The 27,377-nt window shown below is 34.4% G+C and overlaps 2 protein-coding genes across 3 annotated transcripts in view; one reads left to right on the plus strand and one right to left on the minus strand.

Annotated features, from left to right (window-relative positions):
* The window catches only part of LOC117330460 (probable helicase with zinc finger domain), a 44,766-nt gene extending 43,312 nt beyond the window's left edge, over positions 1-1,454 (minus strand). The window contains exon 1 of the mRNA XM_033888757.1: positions 1,424-1,454. The gene's annotated coding sequence lies outside the window, so the exon portion shown is untranslated. The remainder of the gene's footprint in view (positions 1-1,423) is intronic.
* Positions 1,455-1,497: 43 nt separating this feature from the next.
* The window catches only part of LOC117330471 (E3 ubiquitin-protein ligase RBBP6-like), a 42,981-nt gene continuing 17,101 nt past the window's right edge, over positions 1,498-27,377 (plus strand). Inside the window, exons 1-4 of one of the 2 annotated variants that reach the window (XM_033888768.1) lie at positions 1,498-1,605; positions 12,779-13,047; positions 14,227-14,326; positions 14,541-14,571. In XM_033888768.1, coding sequence (XP_033744659.1) covers positions 12,882-13,047; positions 14,227-14,326; positions 14,541-14,571 — 297 coding nt within the window. In that variant the 5' untranslated portion in view covers positions 1,498-1,605; positions 12,779-12,881. Of the gene's footprint in view, positions 1,639-12,778; positions 13,048-14,226; positions 14,327-14,540; positions 14,572-27,377 lie in introns of both variants that reach the window. The other variant, XM_033888776.1, reaches the window with a different exon arrangement.

The following is a 27,377-nucleotide window of genomic DNA, read 5'->3' on the forward strand; positions in this document are numbered from 1 at the left end:
GCTAGGGATCGAACCCGGGACCTCTGGCTTACTAGTCTTACGCTCAACCGATCGAGCTAAAGAGAAGATCTCTCTAGCCGAGCGGTATATTGCGGCTAGTATTTTACCAGGGTTACACATATATCGGTTTGATTTATGATGAAATCCTATGTGAAAAGTTGGTGTGTACTATGAAAAAGATCAGATGCAATCTATCAAGCATTTGGATTATTTACAGAGTTTGAATGTCTGATGTGTGCATGGTAATTCTTTCTCTATTTTCTTCAGCAAACACTTGATTATATAAGGAATTCTACATGATTATGATTTAATATATTGGAAATGCCCAGGGTGAACACAGCCAGAAAAGCATGTGACTAGCATGGCTTAAATTAGAGAAAACAACAGTGTTGGAAAAATATGATTGACAGTAAAAATCATTATAGAATGACCTAATGCATACCTTTCAATTTAATACTGTTTATCAAAGGGACATAACTACTAATACAACATACATGTATATTGCAATATGCATGTATACATGTACAATTAGTCCTATAATATATGCCTTCAAAGGTTAATTTTGAGATTTTAAACTTTTATTATTGGATATTTACATCTTTTATGCTATTTTTCTTACCTATTCGACGGCCTATAAATAGGACTTGAATTATGCTTAGATATATACTAGTGTTGATTTGTCAGATTTAAAACTATTCTCATATTTGAACTATTAAAAACATACTATAACTTTGAAATTCGTTTTTTGACATTATAGCTGGTAACAGAACTACCGTAATCACATCAATCAAACAGAGAAGAAAAATCAGTGACACAAATTTTAAAAATTCAAAATGTTAAGGACATGACCTATACAAAATTGCAATGACCCATGCTGACTTATGCGAGCTAAACAATAGATCTATATGTGGTTAGTAAGTTTAATGGTAGATTCAGTTCACATTAACATAAGATACCTTTGGAATTTACATATTTTACACGCATTACACAAGACTTCTTATGTTTCATATTCCATCAAGTCCTTGAGCAGAAGACCAAAATTCAAACAGAGAAACACAAATCTTCACCTATGAATCTGACATCTCATTCAATATTGGAAGCAGTGTGGTCCGACATGTCACATGAAATATTCAACTATTCAATTCATAACGAAGTATAAAGTGTCTTTGTCTGTCTGTTGTTCTATGGGAATATAACTGTTATGCTTATATCACTATCAGCTGTGTTCTATTTATGAACCAAAACACCAACAAGTTTATCGACACGAAACAACTGCGACTTCACATATTCAAATATCTCCGAAGGCAGTTCCATATATTTTAAACAAGCAAAGTACTGCTCTTTCCATTGACTATCATTTGAATCGTCAGCATTAACAAATCTATTTAGTAAACAAACATACGGAAAAACACACCATTCTCACCTGTTTTGACTTCCTGCGCCATGTCATTATGATATCATCAAAATATCGGAAAATCCCGTCCGACGTGGGAGTCACGTGGATTCGCTCAACACGCACGACGCCATATTGGACAATTCAAGACGGACTATTGGCTGTGGAAAGAAGAGAAACGCATTTTGAAAGCGTCACATAATGAGTTCAATGTAAATATATGCATATAGGTGTACAATTTGGACGTAAGAATATATTTTTAGCATAATTATCGAAATGTTCGACGCATTTTCGTTGTATAATCAGATGTTTACAAATGACCTTTCTTTATTTGATGAGACAAGAAACGTGGTTTACGTCCCATATGCCAACCGGAAAATGGTTGTTCTCATATGTTCATTGCTTCATATCATGTGTTTTATATATTGTATCTAATGACTTATTTCTTAAGCAGTAGATTTTGATTAGGCCTAATTTGTCAAAATATGACCCCAGTTTCCTCTGCTATCTAGTAACCACATAACATGTTTGGCACAACCTCGCATATAACCGTTATGGGCTGTTAGTCCTGCATTGGATAAAAACATGCTTTTCACGATGGCACAAACTAACACCAGAGGACATTCAAAAAAATTATATGAAAAACAGAGCAGAACGATAGTCACACGGAATTTTTAGTCGACGAGGACGAGTGGTGGATTCGTGGAATTTACTCCCCAGTACAGTAGTAGAAGCCCCCACCCTAAATGTTTTTAAAAATCGTCTAAAAAGACATTGGCACAAAGTACCTTTTAAGTTTTACCCAAGTTTTTATGATGCGCAACCAGATAACAGTGAGTTATTCCTACAAGATGCATCAGAATTAGCTGATATCAGCTAACCAGTGACGTCGAAGAAGAGGTATCAGGTATTAGGGTAACAGAGTCAGTTATTACTGAAAGTAATCAATAAAATGCAGATTACTTTGAAAAAGATACACTTACATTTCTTTTATACATAAGTAACAAAAAGGGCGTTGACTCATTTATAACACAACCCAATAACCAAACGTGGTATATTTGCACAAGTTTGTAGAAGAACAGGGGAAAACACTACAGTAGGCCTATAATATGAGACTTCGAAGTTTCATATCATGATTTTGATATTTATTATCGGATATTAACATTTTTGTTATTTTTTTCAACCTCAAAGTCTTATCGATATTTGCAAAAAAACATAACATAAATCCACATATTTGCTGATAGCTATACAATTTTAAGGAATTCAACATCTAAACTATTTAATATTTATTTCCTTGATTATTTGTTCAATATTTACTTATTACATGCTTTACATAATATAAGTCGGGGATCGACACTAACAACATTTTCACCCAAATGTATAATGTCCAGCTAAAATTTCTTTGTTTACTTCAGTAATTTTTTTTTCAAAACTTTTTTGTATAAAACCTATTGGTGTAAGATCTAATATTTGTATGCTAAGAATGAACTAGACAGCAGGAAATTGCATCTAGAATTCATTTTTTTCCTCAGTGTTGGAGTTTGAGGCTGAAGGGACATGCCTCCAAATCCCCTAGGAGGGGTTTCACAGTTAGTTTCAACCCTACTCCTATACGTATATGAGGTCTTATTCCACCTGATTACATTGGTGGATATTGCGACCTCATATCCCATCAGTGTGTTTTTAAACGAACATTAATGTTCGGTTATTGCCATCAAGAACTGGACTGAGAAATATGACCATATTTGGTAGCCACATTCACCAATACGCCATCTACTGTCTGTTTCAATGAAATATGGCTGCCCCCATTGCCTTACGCTTCAAATAATTTACTTGCAAAAACATCTTCGTTTTATGTAGTAGTTTTACCGAAAATGTTGAAATGTATTCAGTAGATGTTTTCAAGATGCATACGATTTGATAAATTCATAACGCTAGCGAAATGTGAAGACTAAATGAACCTGAACTTTGCGAATAACTCAATAGGGCCTATATTTATGTAAACAAATATTGCGCAGGCGCATTCGTCTCCGGATGTTTAGAAAGTTTTGCTCTTCCGTGTTCATTCCAAAACGGCTGACATTATAGCATCGGTCTGCAAATATGTCCGCGATTTACTTAAATGTGTATTATATATATTCTAGAATGTTACATCATTATCAACTAGATGAGTATTTATATAATTTAGAGAAAGAAATATATCAATAACGGCATACGAGACGATACATTGTATCATACTATACTATATAGGTTACTGTACAGTACATGTTTGCAAGAAAGGTAGATACTAGGTGGCATTTGTGGTCAGGGTGACTGGTCATAGCGTTAACATTGTCATCAATTTCCATATTCCATTTTCCTTTGACGAAAACGACCAATAAATCAAATGCAAATGATAATATCTTGTTGCCATGTGCACGGGATTGGTTGTTGTAGGCGATACTTAGAACGTATTTACTGTTGTAAGGGAGGTAACTGCAAGATTACGGAAATCAAACGTTAAACCAATTTGATTGGTCAATTCTTCCATGACTTTGGCAATGGGTTTACAATCGAAGTGACAGATAACTACGGCAATATTCAGATGATATCAACAATAACACTTTTAGATACGTGTGGTCGGCAGTTGTCATGTTTAAAATGAACAATTATATAGCTTGTTTTTATTTCGGCAAAGTCGAGAATATTTACTGAAACGGACCACAGGTGAAGCAGACTTGGAAATACCGAAACGAAGAAAAATGGGGCTTAATTATAATATAAATTGGCATTATTTTCAGAGAATTGACCCACATATATGTTTTTCAATGCCTAATTGTATCATATGTAAAATATTAGAGGTTTACGAATTTTAAATTAATTTTTCATTTGCGAATCGCGGCCCGATTGTCGTTAGAGTTGAATTAGGCTACCGAAATGGCGATAGTGGACCCAAATCGATATTTTTAAGAGAGAATGGACCCAATATAGGATCTATTAATCTTTGGTGTGTGTATAGAGACCATATGCATTTTTTTCCTTTACCTGGAAGTATTTTGAAAGAATTTGCAAAATACCGAATTCACGATCAAATTTTCGATTGTGACGAACTACTGAGACGGTGTTAAGTTCATGTTAAGTCAATCTGATTGAAATTAGCTGTTACATATGTACACTGTACACATGGCTACGTTTACTATGTAATACACCTATGTAATTTTTTTTCAAAGACGGAAAATGTAATTTTTTTTCAAAGACGGAAAACGGAAATCCGGATTATCTAAAAACAAATGCAAAAAGACTTGTGATATTCACTTAATTTGATATTCAGCCATTAATTATTATTTGTAGTTTTATAACTTCTGAAATAGTGTGATCGATTCTCTATATAATATTGCTGTAGAACTTGTGTTGTTTTTCAAACAAATTCATTTTGATAATTTGTTAATTTAGAACGTTCATCAAGTCATGATCAAGACTTGAAATTCTCGCTACACCATACTTCAAACACATGTACAGTAATCAATGAATTGATAAATTGAAAATTGAAGTCAAGCAAATGAGTTAATATTTACCTAAATAATTTTTCAATTATATATATTTAACACATGTTCAGATGACTATTTGTGCCATGCTGTTACAAGATTTCAGTTACAATTCTAAAAGTCAAGCAAATGAGTTAATTAAATATTTACCTAAATAATTTTTCAATATACAACACATGTTCAGATGACTATTTGTGCCATGCTGTTACAAGATTTCAGTTATAATTCTAAAATTGAATTAGTATATAAATATATGTTATACTGTCAATATCCACAAAGCGAATGTAGTCTACTGTACTCAGTCATGCCGGTAGATAGCGGTACAGATACGTACTGCTTACATATCGTGCTTACTTGTGTGAACTATAAATCAATAACAAAAATGGTTCATATATTTCTATATATATTACTTCACAAATTATGTGGTGTCTGAAGATCTGAATGAAGTGAATAAACGATGTATTAAATTATTTTTATGAAATATTCAAGTCATAGATCATTCTTTTTTTAAAAATACTGATTTCAGGTCCATTTTGGTAATTCAACTATAACGGCAATTAAAATACTTCTCGTTTTTTTAAATTTTTTTAAAGCCTGAAAACCGAAATCCGGATTATCTAAAAACAAATGCAAAAAGACTTGTGATATTCACTTAATTTGATATTCAGCCGTTAATTGTTATTTGTAGTTTTATAACTTTTGATATATTGTGATTGATTCTCTATATAATATTGCTGTGGAACTTGTGTTATTTTTCACACAAATTCATTTTAATAATTTGTTAATTTAAAATTTTCATCAAGTCATGATCAAGACTTGAAATTCTCACTACACCATACTTCAAACACGGAGTAATCAATGAATTGATAAACTGAAAATTTACCTTAAATAATTTTTCAATATACAACACATGTTCAGATGACTATTTGTGCCATGCTGTTACAAGATTTCAGTTAAATTCTAAAATTGAATTAGTATGTAAATATATGTTATCCTGTCAATATCCACAAAGCGAGTGTAGTTTACTGTACTCAAAGTCATGCCAGTAGATAGCGGTACATATACTTACCAGGGATCACCACAATTTCAAAATGATGGGTGGAGGAAAATTTTTTGACAATTTTTTCTGAACATGTACTTTTGTGGATGTCATGCAGCCTCGCGGTGCGACGTTTCGAGAAACATCATCAATTATGACATTAAGAATAGAGATTTAATTATGTTGTTTGATTTAGTTCTAAATAAATATGCATTTTAATCATTTGCTCACTCTATGCCATATATATCGTGTAAATTAAAACAAAATAACACCTTATACCATTACTTTAAAAAACTACAAACATACATTCCTCATTTAAACAATCATCAATTTATTTTCACAAAACCATTTCAATCTCAATTCCAACTCGCTGTTCTTTAATATAACATTGAATAAAACAAACTCAAATAACATCTTTTACTGTTAAAAATATGATAAACATTCACACGAAGATCATATTGCATTGTCAAGTATTATAAGTTAAAACATTTCAATTATTAATTTCATAAATTGCACTATAATATTATCAGTGAACATATTAATAGCAACTATTATATCTATGATACAGCATCTACAAATCAAACTCAATGGCAACTTTTACTGGACATAATATAAGAATATATAAAGTATTTAAAGCAATGCACAAGCCACAATATAATTTCAATTAAGATATCAATTCAACACAGTCACTATAATTTTCTCCTGAAAATAGTCTTCACTATATATGAACAATTGAAGCCAAACACAATTTGTCTCTCCAAATGACATGAACATTCTGCTGTTGCACAGTCCCTTCTAGAATGAAGCAGCTTTCTTGTAGGGAACTTTCTGGGTAAACACCATCATCAGAGAGTTCAAGATCCTCTGAGAGAGCCTGTTCCTGCTGGTGGTAATAAATAAATAAATAAAGAGATAAATAAATAAATAAATATTTTTGAAAAGCTTAATGAATCTTATTGTGGTCATTACCATATTATAATTATGAACTTCTTATTCCTACAAATTTGTAATAAGCAAAACAATTAAAACCATCAATAAATCTTTGGAAAAAAAAAAAACCCAAAAAACAAATTAATTATATTTTAACAAATATAATCATGTTATTTTACATGTTATTTTTTAATTACATTGTATATACTTGAGGTGCTAATTAACTTATCTTTATTTAATAATAATTAAAGAAAATCAAAAACCTAGATGACACTTATCAAATAATAAATAGAGAGATACATTAGGAGAGATTCTGAGATTATTTATATTATTGGACGTTTCGAGATCGTTTTTGGAAGGGAGATCACTCTAATAGTACTTTCTAAAAATAGCACGTGACAAGAAAACCAATGCACGAAATATTCATTAGATTATTATCATTATCTAGCAAATCAAATATAGGCTAATTGTAAGCTTACCTTGGTCATCTTCATACACAATTAATCCATGCGCATTTCTGTAGCCGTGGCTTGCGCGATATATCAGATTTCAGTCTGTTGGCTGCAGGTTTTCTAGATCGGTTGTCGCGATCGCATGTCGTTCACATGGTGTTCCAAAAAAGGAGCTGCTACTCCTCTCTTCATGGTGACATTGCCATAAAGTTTTCAAAAATGTATCCATGCTTCTCAAACATCGGCTTAGGTATTGAATTGATATTATCAGTTTGATTATCCCAGCTGAATATTAATTCTTGTGAAAAAAAAAATCTTATCGGACCGTCGGTTTTTCCGATGTAGACGATGGTAACATTTACTCTGATGTCCCGATCGACTGAAACCATACAATCACATCTGTTCCCATGGTCAGAACAGTACACCTACTATTAATTAATTATCACCATCGATATAGGTGTGATCAAGGGATCAGTCAACCGTATCAAAACATAACGGTGAGGCACCTTACCGAGATCGCAATTCGTCAATTAGGCCTAGTTCACCTGTAAAAACAGGGACCATAGGTAATGAGTATCGGACGCTATAGAAACGGGTCAGTTTTCTGCTTGAAATCGATACAAAATAGGGGTGTTAGGTAACAATTACATGCGTGGCGGATCGAGTGAATTTGGTTGTGTAAGCGTGGCGGGTACCCAGCTAAGGGTGGCGGGCCGCCACGTTAAAACAGGCAATGGTGATCACTGCTTACTGCTTACATCTAGTGCTTACTTGTGTGAACTATAAATAATAACAAAATGGTTCATATATTTCTATATATGACTTCACAAATTATGTGGTGTCTGAAGATCTGAATGAAGTGAATAAACGATGTATTACATTATTTTTATGAAATATTCAAGTCATAGATCATTCTCTTAAAAATATTGATTTCAAGTCCATTTTGGTAATTTTACTATGACGGCAATCAGGCCTAGAATGGCGAATAAACCCCTAATATTTTATATATGATTAATTTTGACATTGGAGAACATAAAATTGTGTCCATTCTCTAAGAACTGGTAGAATGTACAGAATAGAGCTTCATAAATATATTCTCAAAATTACTAATTACCCCGGTAAATATAACATTTTACATAAACCTCCCATGACTGATGGTGAACTTAAACTTGCAAATCTCCTGTGTCATTCCAATTTTGATATGTGTAAATATATACACGTACTGTTATATATATAGTTATAGATATGGAATGCTTCACAATTTGCATACAGTTATGGAATCTTATAACACCCCCAAAAATGTTCTCACCACATAAAGGTGTGATTTGTGCAATTACATTGCTGAATTGTGTGGTTCAGTATGATTGGATGATCAACATTGGAAAAGGACAATAAATAGGGAATGTGTCGTCCCATCGAATGGACTGTAATCTTTGTGATCAGGTTTGAAGTTGAAAATGAAGCTTGAAGTTTTCTTTTCCTGTTTGCTGAATTATTCGATGAAGATAGTCTTTATCTGGTTGTTATTCTTAATCACATTGTTTACAATACTGTAATTATAACAGAAGTTTATCTTCTCATATACAGATTTATTAACATCAAATGATTCCTGAACAAAAGGAGTCAGGCTTTTTAGGTCATCTGACCCAAAGGGTCAGGATGACCTATAGTCATCGTGCTTCGTCCGTCGTCGTCCGCCGTGCGTCGTGCGCCGTGCGCCGTCCGTAAACTTTTTCTTTCAAAACGCTACTCCTCCTTAACCCTTGGGTGGATTACTTCCAAATTTGGTTTGAAGCATCATTGGGGGAGGGCAATCATATTTTATATAAATGAGGCTGGTCTGACCCCTGGGGCCAGAAGGGCGGGGCCCCAAAAAGGGAACTTAGGTGAATATTGCTATAAAATCCTACTCCTCCTTTACCCTTGGGTGGATTACAACTAAATTTGGTGTGAAACATCATTGGGGGAGGGCGGTTATATTTTATATAAATGAAGTTGGTGTGACCCCTGGGGCCTGAGGGGCGGGGCCCCAAAAGGGGAACTTTGATGAAATTTTGCTATAAAATCCTACTCCTCCTTAACCCTTTAGTGGATTTCAACCAGATATGTTGTGAAACATCATTTGGGGAGGGCAGTCATATTTTATATAAATGAGGCTGGTGTGACCACTAGGGTCTGAGGGGCGGGGCCCCAAAAGGGGAACTTTGATGAAATTTTGCTATAAAATCCTACTCCTCCTTAACCCTTTAGTGGATTTCAACCAGATATGTTGTGAAACATCATTTGGGGAGGGCAGTCATATTTTATATAAATGAGGCTGGTGTGACCACTAGGGTCTGAGGGGCGGGGCCCCAAAAGGGGAACTTTGATGAAATTTTGCTATAAAATCCTACTCCTCCTTAACCCTTTAGTGGATTTCAACCAGATATGTTGTGAAACATCATTTGGGGAGGGCGGTCATATTTTATATAAATGAAGTTGGTGTGACCCCTGGGGCCTGAGGGGCGGGGCCCCAAAAGTGGAACTTTGATGAAATTTTGCTATAAAATCCTACTCCTCCTTAACCCTTTAGTAGATTTCAACCAGATATGTTGTGAAACATCATTGGGGGAGGGTGGTCATATTTTATATAAATGAGGCTGGTGTGAGCCCTGGGGCCAGAGTGACGGGCCCAAAAAAGGGAACTTTGATGAAATTTTGCTATAAAATCCTACTCGTCCTTAACCCTTTGGTGGATTTCAACCAGATATTGTGTGAAACATCATTGGTGGAGGGTGGTCATATTTTATATAAATGAGGCTGGTGTGGCCCCTGGGGCCAGAGGGGCGGGGCCCCAAAAGGGGAACTTTGATGAAATTTTGCTATAAAATCCTACTCGTCCTTAACCCTTTGGTGGATTTCAACCAGATATTGTGTGAAACATCATTGGTGGAGGGTGGTCATATTTTATATAAATGAGGCTGGTGTGGCCCCTGGGGCCAGAGGGGCGGGGCCCCAAAAGGGGAACTTTGATGAAATTTTGCTATAAAATCCTATTCCTCCTAACACCCATAGTGAATTATTACCAAATTTGGTGTGAAACATCATTGGAGGAGGACAATCATATTTTATATAAATGAGGCTGGTTTGACCCCTAGGGCCAGAGGGGCGGGGCCCCAAAAGGGGAACTTTGGTGAATTTTTGCTATAAATCTACTTCTCTCTAACTCTTGGGTGGATTAATACGAAATATGGTGTGAAACATCCTTTGGGAAGGGTGGTCATATTTTATATAAACGAGACAGGTGTGACCCCTGGGGCCTGAGGGCCAGGACCCCAAAATGGGAACTTTGGTGAATATTTGCTGTTAAATCCTAATCCTCCCTAACCTTTTGGTGCATTACAACCAAATTTGATGTGAAACATATTAGGTGACGGCAATCATATTTTTTAATGAGACAGGTTTGACCCCTGGGGAAAAAAAGATGGGGCAAAAGGAGTGCTTAGGTTAAACATTTCTTAAAAATGCAATTCCTCCTTAATGCCTTAATTGATTACAACCATATTTAGTATGAAACATCATTGGGGAAAGGCAATCCTAATTGATATAAATGAGTCTTGTCTGACCCATTGGGACAGAGGGGCATGCCCCAAAAATGGGAACTTGGCTAAAATTTTGCTTTATGATGCTGCTCTTCCTGGACAAGCTAAATGGATAAAAACCAAATTTGATCTAAAACATAACTGGCTGCGATAAATAATTTATGGTAATAATGCTGGATTGGGGTGTGTGTCCCTGCTGTAAGTGTAAGTGTTTGTCAGATGACCGTTAAGGCCCATGGGCCTCTTGTTTGTTTTGAAGTACCATAAATGCTTGAGTACAGTTTCAATAGGATACATTCCTAATTCGGGCCTTGATTAGCAGCTCTGGTTTTGGTTTTCAGTAATTCTTTATGTGTGTTTCATCATATTTAGTTAAAATACAACTATGTATGCCAAACTAACGATGGAACTAGCCTAAATTTAGTGCATATTAGAAGTTGGCATCAATAAGGTCACAGAGTCCTGGCTGTATTATAACTGATGATGCCTTCCCGAAAGAAGAAGACATATTTTATTTTCATAGATCCAAGATAGATCAACAAACTTCCAATTTCAATTAGGACCTTACAGAAACATGCATGTGTACAATCAAATCAGAACAGCTGCAAACATTTCAAATTATTTGCAATTAATTCCTAAACCGATATCAGTAAATTTATCAACTTAAAACTAAGAAGATTACTGATTTTGCATTTAACAATAATGTTCGTTTACAGTACTTCCAGTACTTTGATTCTTGTAGCTGCCAGCGCCCTGATTCTGGGGCGCGACAAAAAAAGGGGTCATAAACCATCTAAAACGATAATTCATGTTAACAGATATGTGTACGCTTAATTACTTGTTGATGAAGTATCAATCCATTAATGCACAAACTGTTGATGGAAACCTCTTAAATATAATTATATCCACAATAATTCACTTGCAACCTACTGTGTTCAAATATTGGGTCACTAAAACAACTTTGCTGTTCCAGTTATTATAAAATACGGAATTCAAATAAAACGGATAGCGAAACGCAATATTTTCACAGCGTTTTGTTTGTTTCGTCTACTTTAACTCCAAATTTGGATAAACCAGAAATAACCCCGAGAGGTCACAGGCAAAACAAGTATGGCGGTATATACAAATGGGACCTACGCTTAAACGACAAGAGAGGCTAATAATCGCTGATTTTGGATATAGATATGTACACAATATTTTCACAGTGTTTATTTATCATAGCTTAATAGAATTATGTAAGTCACATTGTATAAAATGTGAGTTATCATAACTTTTTAGTAATTTTAATTAGAGGTGTCACAGCAACGGGTTCTACGTGCGATGGTGATTAGAGGTTACATGACAGCCTGTCAAAACATTATGTCGTGTAAACCTCTAATATTATTGGAGAAGTTACAACCCCTGATAAGTAATAAATCATAATCTGTCAAGGCGGTTAAGTTGATTTCAAGCCCTGATAAGTAATAAATCATAATCTGACTGTCGAGGGAAACGATTTCTTTTCAAGCCCTGATAAGTAATAAATCATAATCTGTCTGTCGAGGGAAACGAAAAAAAAGTGGGCACTATATGCGAATATTTACGGTAATAAGGTGAATTCCAGACGTTAACGTGTAGAAAATTCCAACAATGACTGTCATATCGTTGGTTGCAAACCTTGCTTTGCTTCAGCAGGATTTTGCAACTGATAAGTCTATTCCTGTTCATGCAGATAAAACTTGCCTGTTGATTAGATTCAAAGTATTGTTTCTGAAATTATAGTGAAAATGTAGGGAACCTTTTGACCTTTGTTTCCCCAGTTCACACTATAATCATTCATCTGTCTACAGGTTCTTACTAAGACAAATTGATCATTTCAGATGGGTACAGTGATTGTTATCCAGCTACATTGGGTCTGATATAAAGACTTGAAGCTGAAGACATTCCATTGGTTTTGGATAACAAAGTAACCTCCCAGGAACCATGGCGTGTATACACTTCAAGTTCAAGAATAGTCTTGACTATGATTCTGTAACCTTCGATGGACTCCACATTTCCCTTGGGGACCTGAAGAAGGCCATCATGCAGAGGAAAAAACTTAAGGACACAGATGTGGATCTTCTTATTGTCAATGCTATTACCAAGAAAGGTTTGGATTTCCATTATTTGATTTTGTTAGAATTTAAACAAGAATATGACCATGTTTTTTTGATAACTTTCCGTTTTGAATGAATAAAGGAATATGTTCCAACCTTTACAGGATTTTTATTTTTTCCCTAATTCAGAACACTTCAATCAGTTATTAGATTTCTTTCAAATATTATTAAATTTCTTTCATAAGATTAAACAGCTGTTAAAGTCATGTATATAAATCTGACGGATGTAAAAATCCCCTTGCCAGACATCCTGGCCAACCAAATTTTGAGAAGGGACAAGTGAAAAAAACTGTTTGTACACTTGCCTGGGGCAAGTAAGATATTGCTATCTAATATGATTTTCATGTTCAATTTCATGAATTCTTTGTGTATAGGAATTTACCAGAATGACTAGTATGGTTGTATATTAAAATAAACAGTTGTTGGAAAAATCTTTGTGCTTGTAATCAAATTTTCAATGTGGGAAAAGTCGGTTTCTGGTGGCAATCTAAGGCATTCACTTCCCAAAAATATGTATCCACTTTCACTGAAACTGGGGATATAGATTTGGGTTCATTTGTCTGTCTGTCCATCTATCACACTTCATTTCTGTGCAACAGGAACAAATACTATCAGATTTTCTTGAAACTTCGTAACAGCATTAAATGCCTAAATGGCTCGACCAAGTGTGATCGCTACTTTTCAAGGCATAATTTGGTCGAGTTACGGTCCATTAATTGAAGAAAAATGTAATTTCTTGAAGTTTCCGTGAAGTAACGTCAACAAATATCATCAGATTTTCTTGAAACATTAAATGCCTAAAATGGCTTGGTCAACTTCGATCACCACTTTTTTGCAGATGTAATTTGGCCAAGTTATGGCCCCTTGATTAACGAAAAAATGTAATTTTTTCATGTTTCCGTACAATATCGGCAACAGATTACTCCCTCAATAAAGGCATTTGAGCAAGTGAATGCTTTAGCTCTATTTACCTAGGACAAGTGAAATTCAAAAATAATACAGCTAGAATAATGTATTTGATATTTTGTGTTAAAAAGTTCACCTTGAATTTTGAAAATAAATAAGCTCCTTCATATTTACAGAATTATTAATTTTAAAGACTTAAGTGGATCTAAATTAGTTTTCATTTGATCCTAAACATAACATAAATTTTGTGAGCCTTATTTTGACAGAATACCAGCAGACAGAAGAGATGATTCCCAAGAATACTTCAGTGATTGTAGCCAGAATGCCTCTAGCCAACGCTGTTAAGCCCAGTGGGCCAAAGACATTGTAAGTTCCAGATCATCACTACTGAACCAAGTTGTTTGATATTGCTAAAAATACTGCAAAAGAAATATTGTAATTAAACAAAATCTTAAGATATTACTTTTTGTTTGGTTTATCTATTTTTTATGAAAAACAGTTCAATCACATGTTTACATATATCACATATATTCCATATTGAATTTTCTCTTACCTCTCTATCCCTTTTTTGCTGTTTCAGAAATGCGTACCCCAAGGATGAACCGAGATCAGTACGTTCAATGATATTGTGTTTGGTATAGTATGAAATTGTTTATAAACCTAAAAATTGATGGTTATGTTATCAACATGTTTCCCTGCCCTATCTACTCCCCATCATGGGGCATGTCATTATATGTTCACTTGCTGTGAAATAAAAATATCACATTATCAATCTTGAAGTAATATGCATTTTATTCACCATTAACAGTGTCCATCTGAGAGGTCCTTATCTGTTGAAGCCATACATTTGATTACATTTGTAGTTCATTGATTGTATACATGAACTTAATATCTGTGATATGATTGTTTGAATTTTCACATTGTAACTGAGGTGAGCTTTTGGTTTTATTGCAATTTCTCCTAAATGTTTTTTTCAAGGAGAATTCAGTTGTGATTCATGTGAATCTTGTGCAATTTTTTAAAGTCAGTAAATATTTTGGGTATTGTTGAATACTGGTGGTGTTGGCGTAAGATCTTGATATTGTGTTGCTTTTGATGGTGTATTTTTGTCTTGTTTGACATGATTTGTTTAATATTTGTTTTGTTTAATTACTGGAAAAAAAATCAATATTACCCTAATATGTCATCAGCGGGAGCCGAAATGAAGATTTAATTTGTGAGCAGAATCCTGTCAAAAGAAGAATTTGAAAAAGCATTTACTGAAGAAGTTTTAAAAGACTTTCTGTTAAAAACCGCGTATCGTGCGTGTCCGCGAAGAAGATGTGCGCGAAATACGTGCTTCTCGTGCCATGGGAACAGGAATTGATGGACACAATGTATATATGATTGTTGGCTTTGTTTGATATAAGAAAATGTGATGTGATCACTGTTGATAATTACAAAACCTGCTTTGTGATAGACGTCGAAGTGAGAATTGCTTTGAATTGCTTATACTTGATAAAATGTTGTGAGATGGATGAATTTATTACTTTGATGATTATATTCCTGGATTGCAATGCATGATATACAATGTAGCTAGATATAATCAATTTCACCTTTTGGTTAAAATAATTGTAATCGTTTACAAAGAATAATACAGTTTTAAATGTTCACAGTACGTGTAAACCATATCGTAAATGAATTGGTAGGGAAAATATCTTATGATAAATTGTCATTTTGAAACTTTTGAAACTTTTTATATAATGAGAAAATCTATTATAACATAAAATGAGATGGATGATGTAATTATTGTTTTCTGAACAATTTTGCTAGGAAATATCTGTACTCTGCTTAAAAGTTTTTAACTAAAGTCAGAATGCAAGTCAGTTATTTAAGTTATATCTATTATTGCAAATAGCTATATAACAGCACAAACCATTGTTGCTGTGTTAACCTGAGGCCTATTTTTACAAAATTTGATACAAAATATGTATTCAGTTTTTAATATCTCAAATTAGTATCAAAATGTTCTGTGCTAGTGTCATTTAAAATGTGAAAATGATGTCGGGATTGCTGTCAACTTCAACATTTTCATTATTGTAAAAAGTCTGATGAATTTATAAGGGAAGTTCTGCATTAAAGTATATATACATGTATATATTGTATGCTTCTTATAACTCTGGCTGAAGTTAGGACATTAAAACCCAAACTAAATATACTATTTATAGTGTAACTGAATTAAGAACTACATATTATATCAGAATAAATATTAATGTGAATGGTCAAAGGATATATGATATATACTCATATTCTTGATAATGAATCATTGACATATACTGTTCAAAGAGATAAATTTGACATATTTTTGTAGTAGATTTATGAAGGTTGTTAATATTAATGATTTGTTGACTTCACATTTTGATATTGTAATAATTCATGATCGTTGTTTTAGTGATATGTGCCAAATATTTATATTTTGTTATTTATTTTTTTAAACATTTTGTATGTTAGATTTTTTTTACATATGATGCAATATATATAAATACTATGTATAGATGTACATGAATTTGTTCTAACAGTTAATAGATAAATATAAAATGTAACTTTTGGAACTGTTGAATTCAGACTTCTATCATCAGGACCTGAAAGTGTCTTGTTTTGATTTGAACATGTTATATCTAGGCATGAAAACATTACCTGCAACACCATCAGTAAAATGAAAAAGTCATTATATGTCATTATGGTATAGAAATGTATGTGTATAATAACAATGTTTAACAAAATTTGTGTTTTGGTGATTCTACTCGGATGTGACTTAACACCAATGCTGAAAGTCACGAAAGTAATGGAAGGTATATTAATATTTATTGATGACTTGCAGGTGTTACAGGGTATATAGACACGAGAGACTATGTCCAAATTATCACAAAAAAGAAATACACCAAAAAATGTCAATGCATTTTGTTAAGTACAGTCTACACAAACTAATCTTTTAATTCATTAATAATTTTCACATGCAAATAATTGTGCAGTTGACATTTTGGTGATGATGTTGGCAAATCTGTAAAATGACCACACAATGCTTGGTTTAAATAAAAAAAATCCAATAACATGGGTAATTTGACCAAACCAAAAACTATTGTAGGCGAAATCATACTAAAATATTGAAGTTCATATATCTTGTGTGATTATGTTATCATGTAACAAATGTTTGCAAACTTGAGTACCAGACACTCAATTGTGACTGTGTTGTCAAAATTATCTGAGGGTAGTTGGGGTAAAGACTTCATTTAAATATATTGAATACATGAATACATACATGTTCTGTGATAAATAAGATAGCAATACGAGGTTTTGCAGTAAGAAGTTATCTCCCTTGAATATACTCTCCTTTAAATATCTAGTATGGATCTAAAACTAAGCTCTAATCTTGTGTTTTGCATCCCACTGATATTGTTGTTGGATGAACTATAACTACCATAATGTATAAAACCTAATGGAAATAAAGAAGATGGAGACAAAATCAAGCACATCTAGTAGACTACCTAACCTTAACTACCATAATGTATAAAACCTAATGGAAATAAAGGAGATGGAGACAAAATCAAGCACATCTAGTAGTCTGTACCTAACCTTAACTACCATAATGTATAAAACCTAATGGAAATAAAGAAGATGGAGACAAAATCAAACACATCTAGTAGTCTGTACCTAACCTTAACTACCATAATGTATAAAACCTAATGGAAATAAAGAAGATGGAGACAAAATCAAACACATCTAGTAGACTGTACCTAACCTTAACTACCATAATGTATAAAACCTAATGGAAATAAAGAAGATGGAGACAAAATCAAGCACATCTAGTAGTCTGTACCTAACCTTAACTACCATAATGTATAAAACCTAATGGAAATAAAGAAGATGGAGACAAAATCAAGCACATCTAGTAGAGTGTACCTAACCTTAACTTCCATAATGTATAAAACCTAATGGAAATAAAGGAGATGGAGACAAAATCAAGCACATCTAGTAGACTGTACCTAAAGACATATTTCATCCTGTAAAATCATTGACATTTGTCTGAAACACCGCTGTAAAAAGACAAAATAGCATTAATTGATGTACATGTATTGATTTTAAAAGTTTACACTGTACTGGTAATAATTGAGATTTTATTGAACTTAAGTCATTGTACAGCTTCGACAAAAATTCATCTAGCTAATATGGTATTTCATACAGAGTGGTATCATATATTAATGCACATCTCATGAGAGGTCTGAGGTAATTTCACCTGTTGTCCAAGGTACTATGTGTAATTTCACTAGAGGATTGGTACCATGACGGTAAGTGTACATTAACAGGTTGGTAAGGAGACTTGATAAAACACTTTGTGTCCAGTTAAATTGTGCATTTCTTATTTCCCAAAGCATTCTGCAGTTGATATGTATGGGACAAAGGATTCCATAACATTCAATTACTGGCGTGGGACTTTAGAAATGCCATTTTATTTGGACCAAATAATGTATGGCTTCAAACAATTTGAAAATAAAAGGACCAACTAGATAAAACTTCCCCTCAATTTCATCAAATGTTCACTTGATGGTATACTGGCTGAACTAATGTACAGTCATATATGTTATGATGATTTGTGCCTTGTTCGATTAACATTGCAATAAATGTTTTGTTGAAATCAAGGATGTGTCAGTTTGTGCTTTATTTATATTTCAGATTAATAACCTACCTATTTCTATACTTTAATATAACGGTAGATTTTTAACACAAAAATAGTACTAAGCAATAGCTTAGGATTTTTATTTCCATGAAACCACTTACAAATACTTCTATAATCGTCTGTTCCACACTCAAATTTGATCTAGAGTTGGATCCAAAATTGAAGTCCTTTGCTTAATTTTGCTGCTCAGTTCAACTTGTGCAGTCTAATTGAAGCTGTAATGTTGTCTGATTGACTGACTGGATTCTGAGTGAAATCATTCTGAGGGAGTTTGTAGAATTTCAAGAAACCTTCCTGTTATAATTTCTCGAGTGGATAACTGATGTAGGCTATAGGTGCTGCTGTCAGATTGACTGATGAATACCAGCTATGATTGAAAGGAATTATTGACTTACAATGGCATTCTTTCAATGCATTTTATATCCAAACTTGAGTTTCATGTTTGTCAAATTTGATGTATCATGGCAAAATTGCAGTAGTTGTCCATCATTCCCTTGGTACCTAAGCTGGGGCCAGTGACATCCATTTTCATGGAATTCTTGTTAGTAGAAACAATGATTGAGAAGCTGGGTGTTGTGACATATTGGGCTACTTCTACTGTTCGTAAAAAAAACTGCTGGACTTCATTCATCTTCATTTGGTAGGTAAAAAACCATGTATCATACTTTTGCATTTATGAACAGTTTGGGGCCTTGTTTACACATGAAGTCCTATACAATATTGTTGCTGTGCTGTATCATTCAGGTATCTTTAGCTACTTGATTAATTGTTTACTGCCTACATGACTTCGTCTATTCCTAGGTTTTTATCATGAGGAATCTTCCATCAGAGTTTTTGTTGATGGGTTAGTTTGGATTCAGATCTCTGTTGAGGTATTTGCTCGACCAATATTTCTACCAATACAGGTTTGGATTCTGCTCATGTAAGCGAAAAAGAAAAAGATTAAAGAGGAGTCGTGTGGCTTCGTCAATCCACCTTTGAACTTTGTATGTATTATAATCAGGATATTCAGTTGCATTTCCCTGAAGGAAGTTTTGACTCGGCTATTTTTGCAAAAGTGATTGCCCTTTCATTTTTTGTCTGGAGATCTACATTTAATTGATTTCTTTGAGACCTGTAAGGCTTTAGTATTATGATATATAGTTGTATTTCCTTGAACAGCATTTTTAGGTCACCTGAGCTTTGCTCAAGTGACTTATTCTAATCCCCTTTTGTCCGTCCTGCGTCTGGCCGTAAACAATTTACGTTTTCGACTCCTCAAATTCGCTGAACCAAATTCAATGAAATTTGGCAGGAAGCTTCTATGGCTAAAGGTAAACCAAGATTGTGAATTTTATGGTTCCAACCCCAAGGGGCCAGAGGGGCTAGGCCAAAAAGGGTCAAATTGACTAAAACTTCAAAAATCTTCTTCTCTACTCTCAGATATGTTGAAAATAAACACTCTTCATAGATGGAAAGGTCTTTAGGTGCTTTACCAAAATTGTGATGAGATGACAGTTTGATGGTATGCACATATTGGCCCTGACTGACCCCTAGGGGCTAAAAAGGATCAAATTGACTGAAATTTCAAAAATCTTCTTCTCTACTCTCAGATATAGTGGAATCAAGCACTCTTCATAGATGGAAAGGTCTTACGGTGCTTTACCAAAATTGTGAATTTCATGACCCTGGGGTTGCACGTTTGCCCCTGGGGATGGGGTAAACTTTACTATAGTTTATATAGAGAAATCACAATTTTGACTATGATTTGTTGGATTTCTATCGGAATTCATTTGAACTTGGTTAACATTATAAGCATGAGATGACAGTTTGATGGTATGCACATGTTGGCCCTGACTGACCCCTAGTGGCTGATGGCGGGGCTAAAAAGGATCAAATTGACTGAAATTTCAAAAATCTTCTCTACTCTCAGATATAGTGGAATCAAGCACTCTTCATAGATGGAAGGGTCTGATGGTGCTTTACCGAAATTGTGAATTTCATGACCCTGGGGTCTCATGTTTGCCCCTTGGGATTGGGTAAACTTGACCATAGTTTATATAGGGAAATCACATTTTGGACTATTATTTGTTGGATATGTATTGGAAATCATTCTAACTTTGTTAACATTATCAGCATGGGATGACAGCTCGATGGTATGCACATGTTGGTCCTAACTGACCCCCTGGGCTGATGGGCAGGGTCAAAAAGGGTCAATTAAATTAACTTAAATACTTCAAAACTCAGGTAACCGTTAAGGCCCATGAGCCTCTTGTGATTCAACATTTTTTGCATGTTTTCTCTAATGTTTTTCAGTGTTTTTCGATATTAGTTTTTTGTCTGGAGATCTACATTATCAGCCTCTTTTTCTTTAAAACTTGAAGACTAACTCCTGATAGCTTGTGTTCCTCAAACTGTAAAAAAGAAAAAAAGAAAGAAAATTAACATTGAGTTTGTAGTGCGAGAGGATCGTTAAAACATGCCAAGAAAATGAAACATTGACATTGTCGTTTATTGAAGTTTTAGGAGTATGCCATCTTCCAAATCTTATTGCAATGCAAGATAGCATAACAATATTTATGTATAGCATTCGACAGGTGTGCATTTTTCTTCCCCACAGAACAGCCTTCACCTGTTTGTTAGTTCACCTGCCCGAAGGGCAAGTGAGCTTATGCTGTGGCACGGCATCCGTTTTCCGGCCATCTGTCCGGCATCAACTTTTTGATTTAAACAACTTCTTCTCAATAACCAAGAGACCTACTATTAGGCATGTAGCATGCTGGGGTGAAGGGCTACCAAGTTTGTCCAAATGATTGATCTCGATTTACATTCAAGGTCACAGGGGTCAAATAGGCTGAAATGTTAAAATGACTTCTTCCCAATAACCATGAGGTGCAGGGAGTTAATATTGGGCCTGTAGAATGCTGGGTTGAAGGGCTACTGAGTTTGTTCAAATGAACGACCTTGACCTACATTCAAGGTCACATGGATCAAAAAGGCTAAAATCTTTCAACAACTTCTTCTCAATAACCAATTGGCTAAGGGACTTTATGTTGGGTCTGTAGCATGCTAGGGTGAAGGGCTACGATATTTGTTCAAATGAATGACACGCACATATGAATTTGAAAGAGTTGAATTGGCAAAAAATATTCAAAGACACCTTTTCAAATAACTGTGATACCCTGAGATCTTATATCTGGTCTCCAATACACTTGTTCTTAATCATGTTTATGAATAAAAAGGATCACTGGATATAGCTGGTGAGCGATTTGGGCCCATTGGCCCCTTGTCATTCTTTCAGTATCGGTGAGCAGGAAGTTGACTATCAGCTCTTGTGGTTTTATTTATCCGTGTTTTCATTTGTTTATATGGTAGATATACAAAATAATGTATGATTACAGGCATATGTAGACAGTTGAAAGTGATATTTGGTGAAGTTACATTGCTATATGGCATTTGTATAGTGATCAACAGTCAAGTGGTCTGATGTTGGTATGGAGTTGAGTTGTATCTTTATCATAAGCCAGAACAAAGTCAAGTTCACTTTGTCAAAGTTCAGGAATAGAGGTCAATTAACTTTAGTTGCAGCTGATGGGGATTTTCCTTTATCATGTTTGTAGGTCACTTATAGTACAGTGAGCACATTGTTTTCATTACAGAGTTAATGCTGTTTGTTCACCACTGTCTCTATATGTAAGCTATAGGAGATTACGAAGCTTCAATTGAGCCAAAGAACCTTGGATCTGATGTCTATAGGAGGAGGTAGTGTATAAGTTGAGGGAACAGTTCACCTATACCAGTTCATTGGGGTGTGAGTTGCCACATAGACTTATGATATACACCTGTATGGAATCCCTCTGAAATATGAAACTCACAAAAATAGTAAAACACCAAAAAGTCAAAGGATTTCTGCTGAACTTTAAAACAATGTTCTGACATTACTACACTTGACCTGTATTCAAAGTCACAATGTCAAAACACTAAAACAACTTTTGATAATCTCCAGGCCTAGAACCAAGATACACATTGTATTTGGCCTGTAAGTTAAGTTCCTTTGATGAAAGTTTGTGAATAGAAATGACTGACCTATATCCAATGTCACTGGGTCAGATTGATGGATCCTTGATGACAGTTGCCAAAGTTTGCTATAGAAATATATTTGCCTTAACCTTTGTCAAATCACTCACAATTTCTGATTTACCAAAAGACCAATCAATCAGAATCAATAAAGTTTCCAGGTAGTTTCCTAAATGGATGTTGCTTCTTAAAGTATGTGGAAAGATGTGAATTTGAACCATATTCATGATCAGAAGAATCAAATTTGTCAAAACTCTCCAAACAACTTCCCCTGATTAACCACAAGGTCTAGCATCAAGATATTTCTTCTGATAGGTCCCTTGAATGACATCTGTCAATGTTTGTGAAATAAATTTGTTAAAACCCTAAGACATCTTCAGATTAACTAAAATGTAAAAAAAATCAAGATATTTGACTAGTAGGTTCCTGGGATGACACCTGACAAGTTTGCAAAAGGAAATACCTTTGACACTTAATCAAAGTCTTGTGGGGTCAAGTTAAAGCACAAACAATTTTGTTTAATAATGAAGATAATCTATCAAAAAAACAATAATACGAAGGGAGCGATACATGCCTATTAGGCCTCTTGTTAAGCCACCATCTGATGTGGAAACCCTATGTGTTATGAGGTTTTCAATACATTGTGATTATTCCGTCTATACCAATTTTAATAATAATCTCATATACCAGGTACTGTACCATGGCAAATATTAAAATGCAGCGAGTTTATCCCCTAATTTTGCAAAATGCAGAAGACACAGGATCCAGATATTTGCTCATACATACCTTTGTATAGAGTGCTATAAAACTTCTAAATATAAATTATCTGCATTAATATACATTCAAAGCCACATGAGTCAATTACTTTTAAAAAAAAATCATCAAAATTTTCTGAAAAACTGAGCTCAAGGTGATAATACTGGGTATGTAACTAGACCAGCACTGCAGATGTTTGTCTGGTCTGTGAACAATGAAAGCAATACTAGGTGTTACATTTGTGGCAGTGGCTAGGTTGTCAACATTTTATGATTAAAATTTTTTGAGAAATTGAAACTAGAATTTCCAGGAATAGTGATCTTGTGGGTAGAAATGTCATTTAAGTGGGAACAAAATTGTTTTGGCATGCATCAAAATTTACATATACATGTACATGTATATAAACTAAACAGGATGCTTGCATATCACTTTACTGAAGTATAGAGTTAATTTGTTTGGTTTTTTTTTTTGGGGGGGGGGGGGGGATAAATTTAGCCATTTGCTAAAATGTAAACTTTATTTTATAACAATTGAGAAACTGTATTGAAGCGAGCAAGGGTCTTAGTGTGGGAGGAAACCGGAAAACCCAGGGAAAATCACATTGTCATGCAACTTAATTGTCAAATTAGGCATTCCTTTTGTTTTGTCAACTTCGACTAGGTTCATGAAGTACATATAGTGTATTTATGGAATTATCATTAAGGGAATGGAATGACTTTGATGAAACTTGATATTAATTCTTACACATTACAGTCCTTAGCGCCTGAATGAATTTTGATGAAAATTGGTCTGGAGCATTATTGGGCAATGGGGATCGAACGTTTAAATGGAGGGCGTGGCTCCCTTGGGGTCAGAGGATTGGGGCCCAGTAGGGGAAATTGAGGTAAATCCTTTAAATCGCTTCTCGTCCTGAATGCTTGAATGGATTTTGATGAAATTTGGTCTGGAGCATTCTTGGCAAAGGAGATCAAACTTTGTATAAACGGTGGGTGTGGCTCTCTTTGGGCCAGAGGGTTGGGGCCCAATAGGGGAAATTGAGGAAAATCCTTTAAATCCCTACTAGTCCTGAACATTTGAATGGATTTTGATGAAATTTGGTCTGGAGCATTATTGGGCAAAGGAGATCAAATGCTGTATAAACGGAGGGTGGGGCAGGAGAGACGGGGCCCAATAGGGGAAATTGAGGTAAATGCTTGAATGGTTTTTGATGAAATTTGGTTGGGAGCATACTTGGCCAAATGAGATCTAATGCTGTATAAATGGAGGATGAAGCCCTCTTGGGGTGAGACAAAAGGGGCCTAATAGGTGAAATAAAGCCAAAAAAAGCATTAAAACCCCTTTTCTTTTTCAAGAATAACAGGATTTGGTCCACCTGTAGTTTGAACCATTGTTGGGAGACGCAGTTCAAAAGTAGGAAAATATTTGAAATACCTGGTACAACTTAATTAGATTATTTTGCAATAATTACTGAATTGTCCAGGTGAGCGATTGTTTCATGAGAAATACTGGAAGGATATTTCTTAAACTTCACATTTAGGTTCTGATTGGTCTCTAGTTGTGCCCATTCAATGTTGAGTCTGATTAGGAAAACATAATGGCTGACAGTTGGTCATCTTGGATTTTGACATTTGAAATTTGTTACCAATAGAAAAAAAGCAGTCCTTCATAGGACCGAAAAAGACTATACAATGGTAGGTGCTACGTTCCCTCAGGGATCTCTTGTTGTAGAACAGACTTCGCATACTCCATATAAAGGTGTCCAGTCACATCTGCAAACAGTCCTTTCAAATCTGTAGATACTGTGTTAGAACTGTACACTTAACTACAATACTCCCTGCTGGTAGGGGAAAATAACATGATTACTTTGTAATAGGCATACTGCTCTTAGGTCCATATTCTAATCAAAGAAAGGTGAAAAGGTCAAAACAATAAGATAATTGTTGGGGCAGTATTTTCCTTGTTTGAGGATACATTTTTTGGAAAAGTCTGTGAAGTATGTATTAGCAATGTGACATTGGTTACAAATTCAAAATTGATTATCAGTTATAGTCTGAGATCTTTCGATTGTTAGCCCTGTATATATATTGACTGAGTTTTCATAAAAGAAAAGATGTATTTTCTGTTCTAGTCAATTTTGATGTCCGCGCCATTTTTGGGGCATAATAGTATTGCGGTCGTTTGTTAGGACAAAGTCTGTCACATTCTCAAATTAGTCAATAATAAACACTATCTTGATAACTGATGTAAATAAATTTGGCTCACACCATAGTATCAAAATATCAAGTTTTCTGTACACCTGATCAGATTCTGTAAAACAGGGTCAAGGTTAGAGGGTCAAGGGTCACATTTGATTCCTTCTGAAATAAAAAGGATATGTACAAGATATTTCATGAAAACTCAACAGATTTGGTTTATATTCACTCCATAGTAACATCAGGTTTTACATTTGATCAGATTCTAGTGGTCATCCAATGCATCAAGGATAAAGGTCCTATTTGACCACCTTTTACATTTAACTTCTTACAAAGGTCAAGAAGAAGAAAACCTTGATGGGGTTTTATGTTGATATTCACTGGTAGTGTTATCCAAGGGGATATGTATAGGGATCAGCCTGTATGTAACCAAAGGATTTCCTCGCTCTACTGACTTTATTAATTATTCGATTGTCCCAAAACTTAATACATGTTATCTCTAGTACAAGTTCGCAATTCAACCACCTGGGGTCAAAATAGGGGTTACTGTTACTAAAGATAGCTTTTCAACATCCTATTGTCCTGAAATTTTGTACTCTTACTAAATCAAGTCTCTAGTTTTGGACTGTGGTATCCAATTTGTTATCCTCTCCCAAGCGAATATATGTCCTTGTTCTACTGACTTCATTAATTATCTGATTGTCCTAAAACTTGATACACTTACTAATGATCATCATCTCTTGTGCAACTTCACAATTCAACCACATTAGGTCAAAATTTAGGACACTAACTATAAATAGTTTTTTACCTGTCCTCACTTTAATAACTTCAATATCCAGTGCAAAATTATTTCAAGTTGTAGATTTTTGAAAACAAATCTATTATTTTCACTTCTATGTTTTTTTGTTAAATTTTAGCTGATTTATAGGAATCCCATATAACATGCTCAAAGAAGAGGAAAGACCATAAAAACAAAAACAAAAATAAAAAAACGAACAATATATATACATTATAAAATATATGTTGTACAGTATATACAGTGTAGTATATAACTTTTATGATCTTACTCATAGTTTTTACCAGGGTATCATATTCCTGTGGTTAACATATCTCAAATTTTGACGAATGATCACTAAACTCACATATCTGTCCTTGAAAGTTATAAATCAACTTCACCTTTATGATGCTACACTCTCCTTTATCTAGTATCAAGGAGACAACTGGTGTATTGTCTATAGGATTATGTTACAGTGTGCAGACAACTCAAAGGTGGCCAATACAGAGCCTCCAATAGTATAAATAATATTTGTATATTAAGAGAGTATAGAAAATATATGTTTATCAAGAACTAAGTGCTTCTTGACATTACCCTTAGGAATTAATAGAATTTTATCCCAATTGGGGTATGACAGGTCAGGAAAATTAAAAGCCTGGCATGAAATTGTAATGAAATTTTTAGATGTTCTGTAGAATGTTTCTCAAGTTTTGGGTTTGTGCTATACCTAGGTAACGAAGATGCCTAAAGTAACGACATTGGATCTTGTGCATGCTGGGAAGAAGGTCGTCACATATAAAGGCCATAGGGGTCAAATGTGTTAAAATCTTAAACTTGAAAGTAACCAAGAGACCTACCTTGGTAATAACGTTTGGTTAGAAGCATGTGTAGATGAAGACCAATCAGGTTTATCAAATTATGACC

This window comes from Pecten maximus, chromosome 1, assembly GCF_902652985.1.
Source record: "Pecten maximus chromosome 1, xPecMax1.1, whole genome shotgun sequence".
NCBI lineage: Eukaryota > Metazoa > Mollusca > Bivalvia > Pectinida > Pectinidae > Pecten > Pecten maximus.